Source organism: Actinia tenebrosa, unplaced genomic scaffold (assembly GCF_029948245.1).
Source record: "Actinia tenebrosa isolate PJP-AT-01 unplaced genomic scaffold, QUT_ActTen_1.0 PGA_scaffold2__45_contigs__length_23673736, whole genome shotgun sequence".
Taxonomy (NCBI): Eukaryota; Metazoa; Cnidaria; class Anthozoa; order Actiniaria; family Actiniidae; genus Actinia; species Actinia tenebrosa.
Window position 1 is genome coordinate 1,400,206 of NW_028292579.1, and position 9,251 is coordinate 1,409,456.

Consider the following 9,251-nt stretch of genomic DNA (forward strand, 5'->3'; position numbering starts at 1 on the left):
ACAAAATCAACTTCTAAATTCCAATTGGAATTCAGAGAATAAAGAGCCACTCTGTAAAACTGCCACTCTTAAATTTTATTTATTTATTATTATTTATTGAATGCTAGTCTTACAATTAGACTTTGATTGTCTTTTTGATCAAGCTTGGATTATTCCTAACCAGAAATTCAATTGCTGGGATCAGTTACTAACAATGAATCAAGTTGAGCATCCAATACAAGACACATATCATGTATTGAGTCCTAAGAGGAATAATATTGTTCTGAGGGAAAAAACAATGGATTTTGTTGCATAAGCAAAGACAGCCTATTGTACTGTCTCTTAGAAGAATCCTCTAGGAAATCAGTCTATAGCTATATATGCAAAGTATCTTAATATTAACATAATATATCAAATATCTAAACTTACTTGTCTGTCATTTAATCTGCTGGCTAGAACTTGACAGCATCATCAGTATGACAACATTATGCTTGGCTGAAAGGCTGACAAGCTGTTAAAAAAAGTCAAAGAGATTTGTTGAGAAAACTGAGTGCTTACTAAGCTAAGTTCATAGTGATATCTGTAAAATGGGCCCTAGTGGATGGGACTTGACACAGTCAGTAATCATACACAAGACTAGCCTTTATAACCCTCTAAGTATTTATATGACTTGATTGCATGCAGTTTTATCTCTGATAAAGTAGTCCTCACTAGTAATCTTTATGTATAAAGATTGATGTCTCATTATATAAAATCCCTTGAATACTAATGAAGAGAACTTTATTGAGTACAAAGGTCCATGCATGTCATTTGAGTGGTCACTAAAACACTGCCACAGCTTGTTTATAAGGGGAGAGAATGGTAAACAACAATAAGAATAGACCTCCTCGGCTTAGAAATAATGTTTTCCCATTTCAGACCATGTGTCATTCCCAGCAGCAGTAAGGGGGACTCGCGAATCGCCGGCATTGCCAAAAATCACAAATCGAAAAACACCAGGGGGGGGTGGGGTTTTTGGAGCAGTGACGAGGCCCTACAGGGGGTCTTGCGCGATCGGGTGGCAGCGCGAAAAGTCCCTTACTGCTGCTCTGTTGGGTACTGCAAACGGAGGTTAAAATATTCCTTAGATATAGATGGACGCCATCAAGAGCATACGAAACAAAACTGTGCGTAAGCTAAGAACTCAGGTGTTGGATCGCCTAGACGCCGACTTTGCCTTCACAACATTTATGGAGGGAGATACAGATGAGACGATGAACGAAGAAAGAGCAGAAAGAATTATCGACATGATGCCCGAAGGTAACTACCGTTTGGAGTTGACGTTTATAAAGTATTTAGACGGCGAGTGGATAATCGAAAAGGGCCGTAATCCTATTCGGGCGTCAGGTAAGCAAAACCTGTTTGTCTTAAGTGAAAATACGCGCCCGGGAGCGTTAGTAGGTATTGACATGATGTTTTACGAGGTCGCTTACCCAGTTACTGTGGTCATTTACGGTGCGTACGAGATTAAGAAGCCCGACGTTAAGAAGCTCAAACCAATGCGACATCCAGGTAACTGTGTTGCGAAGTTAGTAAGAGAGTTCTTTGAGGACTCCACCCGTGGTAGTAAGTTAACTTTAAAGAGAAGAGAAGCCATCAGGAAATGGGAAAAAGACACACATAAGGCCGGAGCCACCATAGACAACATCAAGAAGTTAGAGACTGCCTTATAACGCCGCATACACGTAAAAGATATCACTGACGGGTTCATTTACCCAGGTACGCACAAATACGGAGGTAGAGGTGCCCCCATAATCATTTACCAACACAATGGACACGCTTGGCGAGAACTTAGGTTCCCCAAAAAGAAGGAAACTAAGGTCTATAAAGCTTCTCCGTTGATAGAATTAGTCCACGAAAACTCCGTTTGGTTGATGGATTCGGAAGGAAGTCAGTTTATGACGCAGGATGGTACTCTTTACCGCCCCGAAATTGAACACCAACGCATTCAAAGTGCCTGTGAAACCTTAGGGGAAGACTTCTCAGACGAGGTCCTTAGCTCTCGTAGTTTGGACTTCTTAGCCGCAAAGAAGAGGAACGGATGGAAGTCCACGCCTAAGGAATTCGCCGACATAGCCAAAGCCTGTGTAGAGCATGGTCATGGAGGTCTGTGGAACATGGAGTATGACGAAAACGAATACGTCTCCTTAGACATGAAACACTGTTACCCCGCAAGTTTTAAAGTGCCTATCAACCCTGGCCAAAGCATGAATTATTAGAAAATATACATGTTTTTAAAACATATTCCGAAGAAAAAAAAATGAATGACTTTTTTTTGCTTTGAAAAACGAGCAGATTAACTTCTGAAAAATCGCTAATTCACGCCCACTTCGATTTTCATACCGCGCTTGTAAAGGACTGGGTACTAAATGAATTCGTGACGTCGACGCGGTATCACACTGCTGCTGGCGCGTTGTTGTGCATACATGTTCTTGTTTATAGTGCGAGTTATACAAAGCTTTAAAAAATGCCAAATAGATGTGTTGCTGGCGGCTGTTCCAACTTTGCTAATGTGGAGAAAGGGATCGTACTCCATGGCATCCCTTTCTCAAACGATGAAAGGCCAGAGGCCAAGAAAAGAAGACGAAAATGGGTCGATTTCGTGAAGCAGAAGAGAGCTCAATGGGAACCCACCAGAAATTCGGCTTTGTGCTCTCTCCACTTCAAACCAGAGGATTTTCAAAGACTTTTCACTATACCAGATGCCCTGACAAATCGCCCAATCATTCCTCGACTGATAAGGGATGATATTGGTGTTTCGGTCTTTCCTAGCGTTCATGCAAAGTCCTTGACTTTGACAAGTGAGGTTACGGAGGCTCAGGCGAGCCGAAATCGAAGAATGGTAAGAGTCGATTTGCTTTTGACTCCCTATTGGTTTTCATCTTTTTTATAGATCACAATCCTGATTTTTTCTGTTAAAATAGCTCCGCGATTTGATAATTATATTTGCTTTCTCTAGTCCCTGAAAAACGCAAAAACGCGAATGGCATCACTCGAAGAGGAACGTCAGGATGGAGATACATGTAATAACGAGGTGGAATGCCTGGATGATGCGGACACAAACATCTTAGCCGAAGCTGAAGACGAAAGTGGAACAGATGAGCATCATTTATTAAATGTGTGTATTATGCTATGCCCCAAAAATGTAGTATTTATATTACATCTACCTTCTTGTTTCGGATTTTAACTTTTATCAACTTTTATGAAACCACTTTTATCACCAGACGCGAGATAGTTTTACTCAAACTGTGGAAGAGGCAAATGATGATGAATGCCAAAGTTGCGCCAAGCTTCAAAGTTGAAACCGGCAGCTCAGAAACCAGCTCATAACGGTGAGGTCTAAACTCAACAAGTGTAGAACGGAAAATAAATCAACCAAAAGAGCTATGAATAGCAGTCATGAAACAGGTACTACTATATATTTTTTTCTCTGCATTGTATATTAAATTCCTTCTTAAACTGTCATCTGTTATGTACAGCAACACCATCTTCACAAAAATTTGCAATTTTGAATCATGGGGTAGGGGTAGTGAGCATAAGCTGTGGTAGTGATGGTATAATTGTAATGATATTGTGGTGATCAGTGGTAGGGAGCATACTGGTAAGCTGTGATAGGGATATCATAATAATATTATAAGAATAAATTATTGTAATCATATAATTATAATTATATATAAACCTATTTATACTTCAGAAACAGCACCTCCCATTCCTCTAGAAAATGATGTCAATGATGCTGGTGATGATGATTACGATGATGATTCTGATGATACCATGGAAGAAGAGCCAGAGTTATCAGAAATTGATGATATGGATATGGATATGGAGTCTGAAACAGATACAGAAACTGAAGATGAACATGACCAGGAAGAAGGGAGCAGGTAACCTTACATTTGAGATGGTAAACTAATAGTTGAAACTGAAAATATTAATTCATATTTATTCAATTATCATTTTCTTTCTATTTTTTTCTACAGAGTATATGTCAGAGATGACAACCTTAGAACACAACCCAAATCTTACTATGTATTCACTAATTTGAGAAAGTGAACTCAACCACCATAGTTTACTTGTCTTAGACTAATATCTCTAATACAAAGACTGCTGTGTAAGGTACTTCTAGGTAGGAACCACTAAAGCAGCTAATTGGATATTTTCCCTTCATTTTGATATAATTATTAGGTTATGTGGAAGATATCTACCAGTCCTTCCTTGTGGCACACCATAATGGCCAATTATCACCTGCTGTTGCCGAACTTAAGACCATGACTCCCAAGCCAATGAACAGCATGCTTGAGAAACAGAATAAGGAAGAGGCCATAAAAATCAGGGAACAAAGGAAAAAAATGAAGGTTGTTGTCCCTCCAACAGCATCAGGTATATTTATTTGGCATTGAAAGCATAAAACATTAAATTACTAATTCAAAAACAAGCAATGCTAGAGCTATTCAACCTGCAGAAAACTAACATTTTGCCCCTTAACACTTTTTATTGCTTTTAGTTGAAGAGAAAGAAGCATCAAGGCCAACTAGAACCCCACTATGTTCAGCATGCAAGAAACCGATGAAGGGACATAAAATGGTGACTGATTGCCCAAGAAACCAGAGGAAAACAGCAGAAAATTAAAACAAACAAGGATTCTGGGAGACTTTTTTAAAAACTACTGTAGCTGCCTAATAATACACTCAGAATCTGAAGTTCTTACTGAAAGCCTGCACTTGGTGTTAGGATATAGCCTGAGTATCAGGCCCTAGGGAATAGGGCCTAAAACAAAGGCTAGTTTAAATATATCTATGCAGACATATGTTTGAAGTAAAGGAAAGAAATAACAAGAAGCCATTTTGTTGTGATAGCTTTTTTAATATTTCGGTTATCATCGATAACCATCATCAGAATGAATTCTGTTGCACTGGCATGACAAACTAAAATGCTTGAATGACACTGAATTAATTAAGCAGTGTAAATTGACAGGTGACTGTCTGAAACATTATAAAATGACTCTCTAAGAAATGGCTTCTAGTTATTCCTTTCTATTATGAACAAAACAGACTATTCCAAGCTAAAAGGTGCTTGCTGATCAGATATTATTAAATGTTGTTATTCATCGTCATCAGTCTCCTCAACTTCAAATCCCTTGTATGAAGTGTCATTAAATGTTTCCCTGATCCTGTGATATGCACATGCTGGCAAAGGTATTCTTCTTCCCCCCAAGTAGCCATGAACAAGACGAGTGAATTCTCGATATGCAATACTACGCAGGAACCTAAAATGATAATAATATTTTTAAAGTGAGATTGGCTGAGATGGCGAAATATGCATAGGATCAATGAGACCAAAACCCTATAAATTTTATTACCTATCAGGCCCTCATGATTACAAGTTCCAGTTCAAGTTTATTATTCAATATTGTTTACAAATTACAAATTATTATATATCGAGAAGAGAGTCTAACAGCCAAAAGATAAAAAGTTTATAGATGAAAATGTTTGCTTTCTCTGGAATATATTTTGTTCGCAAAAGAAATGTCTATTTCCTTTATGAAGACTGATATTCATTACAAGAAAAGCCTAATATATACTCACCCCTCCTCTGATCCAGTCTGACGATATCTAGTTTTATCTTTTCTTTTGTATTTGTCGGCCGCTAAACGTAAACTCCATTTGGATTGGCAAACTTGTTCGAAACCAGGATGAAGTGTAATGCACTTTGGAGTTTCCAAGCTTTCTTCTAGAACCATTTCGCTCGATAGTGATTCGACGCATTCTTCAATTTCCTTACAGCATTGAAATTCATTTGGGTTTTGAAGATACACGGTTTGACAATATCCGCACTGACACCTAATAAAAATAGATAGAATTAAGCTATAGGACCTTAATAAAAGTATTGAAATTGTGGAACTTTATCATACAATATTAGAACAGGACTTTTAGCTTATATTTATAAGCTTATATGATGATCAAACGCACTTACCACGAACTCACATCTTCTTCTTCATCGTATCGGCTCTGCAGTTTTCGTTCGAATTCTTTTTGAAGATCTTGCTGTTTGTCGTATTCATCAAGCCATTCCTGGTTAGCAATTGGCTCATCTGCATATGGCATGAAAGTGTCGCTATAATCAACTTCGGTGAGATCCTTCAGTTTGTTGATGTCGAAGCGTCTTGTTCACCTTCCACTTCCAACACGTATCCAGGCAAAAAATTAAACTCGGAATCATCAGAATCATAACTACATGAAGAATCGGTTTCGGAGTTTGACATTTTGCAGCTAAGCTTGATAAAAAATTTTTTTTTTATAGAAAAATATAGAGATTGCGTAGAGAAGTTTTAGTGAAGAGTACAGACGCGCGAATGTGTGATACCGGATCGACGTCACAAGACTTATTAGTGCCCAGTCCTCTTTTTGCTCGTTTTTGAGTTTGAAGACCGTGATTTTAGATGGGAAGTTTAATCGAGAAAAAATTCAAAAGTGGATTTTTCCAACGAAAACTTCTTACTTGATAGGTAAATTTTAATAAAAAATGGAATTTGGCCAGGGTTGATAGGCACTTTAAAGGATTGGGGGATTGTAAGGAGTATTATGACCGCTACGGACATCCAGACTCACAGTTCTTTCGTGTGTCCTTAGACGGCAGCTATGACGCCCCAGCTACGGGGTTTGTAAGATTAACCTCATGGAAGTTAGCAAAGGGCTTACACCCCATAATTTACGCGTGGTATGGTAAACATTTACAGGAGAAGGAATGGATTCCCGTGCCGTTGTTAAAGTTCTTTGAAGAGCATAAACTTATGACGTACACCGCCCACGAAGCCATATTGTGTCACTCCTCCTTCACAAAATGGTTACCTGAGCATAACCCCACCGCGCGGGTCGTCATAGGAAAGTTCACTCAGGGCGCAAAAGAAGGCGAAAAACATATGCAGCGACGCCTGATAACAGACGAAGGCGAACTAAGCTTCCTTATAAAGCGCGCACATGATGATGGATCGATGGTATCTGTGGAAAAGTGGAACTACTTCGTAGAAGGTCAAAAAGAACATAAGTGGAATGCACTGTGTTACTACCAAGATCACAGACCGCAATATTACCATTTACGCGCCAGTATGTTAGCATATGCGCACATTAACCTTCTTGCGATGCTGCTACGGTTCGACAAAGAGGACATACCACGTGTAGCCACGGATTCCTTGTACGTAAAGCCCGAAGTGTTAGAAAAGATGCAGGAGTTCTACACCGAAGACGAGTTAGCGGAAAGTGGTCAATGGCGCGTTAAAGACGAAGAGATAAAAGCCTGGAGAGAACGTGTGGAATATCATGGTGGACACACAAAAGGCGCCATTGCCCCCACAGAAGAGCCATTACCGTTAGTTACGGACCCCATTTCCTACCAACGCTTCTCTTACCTTTACGGAACGGGTGGTAGTGGTAAGACCACCAGGGTTTTGGAACTCTTTCCAAAGATAAAGGTGTTAACTCCTACGCATCGTTTGGAAAGGGAATTAACGGAGATGGGTTACGACGCGCAAACCTACCACAGCTTCTTTCGCTGGAATGGCCAAAAGTGGGTACCGGAGGCAGTACACGACATACCTCCGGTGATACTTTGGGACGAGATTTGCACCGTTCCCTTGGAAATACTGCAGGAGTTCGTAGACTTCCTAAAAGGGAAATGCCAGGTGATATTTGCTGGGGATCCATGCCAACCTCCTCCAATAGCCGGAGAAATGCCCCACGAATGGTTAAAAGGAATGGTAGACCACTGTGAAGAAATCAACACCGACTACCGCAGCAAAGACCAAGTACGTAAATTAAAGGCGGAATTAAGGGGCCTTAGCGACGCGGAACAAAACAAGATACTACGTAAGCACATACGAGCGAAGAAATACGAGGACTTCCTTTACACATGGCATCCAAAGGATTTGGTGCTAAGCAGCAAGCGCGCAGCACAGTCTCGCATACAAAAGGATTTGCTAAATATACACCGAGAGCGCTTTCCTAGTCATTTGGTGCCTGTTTGCTACAAACCCCACGATACCCGCATGCAAAAAAGAGACGTCTGGGTACCTGGTACCGACGTTCAACTGCAGAACGCTGTAACGCACGATAAAGCCTGGGTACCCATAGAAAAGGTGGAAAAAATAACCTCCCATCCAGATTGGCGCTTGGGCTATTGCATGACAGTCCACAGCGCGCAAGGGCTTACCATAAAAGAAACCTTATGGATCATAGACCAGCGGCTGTGTTGGAGCAACCTTATCTACACTGCCGTAAGCCGTGTGGAGTATGCCAAACAGTTAAAGAGAGCCTGGGGTCCGCAATTGCGTTACGACCGCACCCCAGAAGACGTAGCCAAAGAGAACATTGCTAAGAAACTCCTTCGCTACAAGCGGCACGACGAAGAAAAAAATATGACGTTCGACCTATGCGTGGACGACGTCTATAAGAAAGGGGCACGGTGTGCCAAGTGTAACATACCTCTACTATGGAGGTTTGACCCAAATGACGATCAGCAATTCTCCGTGGATCGTATCAATAATAAACGCGGGCATTGCAGAGGCAACGTAAGACTGACATGCCTAGAGTGTAATCGGGCGCGCGGTGCTGCGCTACTCTGAGTCTTTGGGAACTATGAGCAGCTCTTCCATGACAAATCCACGACTTGGGCCATTTAGGTAATACAACACGGGTTGCCCTTCCTTGGTGACGGACTTCGAAATCTCATACGTTTCCAAAGACCAGTTAGGATCCGTGGCTCTCTTACTGCCACCTTCGAGTTCCCCCGGCTGATAGAGGTATCTGACCACTATGTTGCGGGGTAGCTTTTTTTCCTTCAGTCCGACCGCCCTCGAACTTCTGACATAGGACTTGTGTTCCACGTGTTTCTTTTTTATGGCATCCTTGGGTTTCATCCCCGTAGCCCTGGCCGCCTCGTTATTCAAAGCCGCGATGACCTGGGGGAGCCGCTGTGTCCATTCCCTGTTGCGTTTGGAGGGATCTTCCAGCTCTTTCCAATACTGGTACCCAAAGAGACGCTCGGCCAGGGTCTTATTGAATCTTTCGACGATGCTCTGACCCCTGTGGTACTCAGCTTCGGCTCTCCTAATCTTAGTGTCGTGGTCTTTCAGGGTCTTAGTAACCACGCCCATGAACTCTGTCCCCGCATCCACTTGCAGCAGCTTGGGCCATTTCAAAACGCGCTTATAAATCCTACCTAGGGCTTCTGCGACTTCCCCA

The 9,251-nt window shown here is 41.3% G+C and overlaps 2 protein-coding genes and 1 long non-coding RNA gene across 5 annotated transcripts; 2 read left to right on the top strand and 1 right to left on the bottom strand.

Moving 5' to 3' along the window:
- Nucleotides 1–2,270: 2,270 nt before the first annotated feature.
- On the top strand, nt 2,271–5,128 carry LOC116294550 (uncharacterized). 3 transcript variants are annotated; one of them, XR_016120451.1, is made up of 5 exons: nt 2,271–2,860; nt 2,978–3,136; nt 3,243–3,426; nt 3,713–3,919; nt 4,201–5,128. XR_016120451.1 is itself a non-coding variant. In XM_089033992.1 (3 exons), the coding sequence occupies exons 1-3, from the start codon at nt 3,405–3,407 to the stop codon at nt 4,244–4,246; spliced, it is 255 nt and encodes an 84-aa protein (XP_088890118.1). In that variant the 5' UTR covers nt 3,066–3,404; the 3' UTR covers nt 4,247–5,128. The 3 variants fall into 3 exon arrangements, 1 of the variants encoding a protein (XP_088890118.1); XR_016120450.1 differs by having other exon boundaries at nt 3,713–5,128; XM_089033992.1 differs by lacking the exon at nt 2,271–2,860 and having other exon boundaries at nt 3,066–3,426; nt 3,713–3,899.
- Nucleotides 3,808–5,128, top strand: LOC148908950 (uncharacterized). Its single transcript, XR_016120452.1, has 2 exons — nt 3,808–4,395; nt 4,520–5,128. It is a non-coding gene; the product is annotated as an uncharacterized LOC148908950 (long non-coding RNA).
- Nucleotides 4,657–6,549, bottom strand: LOC148908951 (uncharacterized). The gene is made up of 3 exons (XM_089033993.1): nt 5,989–6,549; nt 5,601–5,855; nt 4,657–5,281 (listed from the first exon to the last, which is right to left on the bottom strand). The coding sequence occupies exons 1-3, from the start codon at nt 6,117–6,119 to the stop codon at nt 5,116–5,118; spliced, it is 552 nt and encodes a 183-aa protein (XP_088890119.1). The 5' UTR covers nt 6,120–6,549; the 3' UTR covers nt 4,657–5,115.
- Nucleotides 6,550–9,251: the final 2,702 nt, after the last annotated feature.

Excerpts from the sequence above, each read along its gene's own strand:
- LOC116294550 (XM_089033992.1), top strand. The coding sequence starts at position 3,405 with ATGAATAGCAGTCATGAAACAG. Across the intron at positions 3,427-3,712 it reads GAATAGCAGTCATGAAACAG|AAACAGCACCTCCCATTCCT; the intron begins GTACTACTATAT and ends TTTATACTTCAG. Across the intron at positions 3,900-4,200 it reads GACCAGGAAGAAGGGAGCAG|GTTATGTGGAAGATATCTAC; the intron begins GTAACCTTACAT and ends TATAATTATTAG.
- LOC148908951 (XM_089033993.1), bottom strand. The coding sequence starts at position 6,119 with ATGCCATATGCAGATGAGCCAATTGCTAACCAGGAATGGCTTGATGAA. Across the intron at positions 5,856-5,988 it reads GAAGAAGATGTGAGTTCGTG|GTGTCAGTGCGGATATTGTC; the intron begins GTAAGTGCGTTT and ends TATTTTTATTAG. Across the intron at positions 5,282-5,600 it reads CAGACTGGATCAGAGGAGGG|GTTCCTGCGTAGTATTGCAT; the intron begins GTGAGTATATAT and ends TTATCATTTTAG.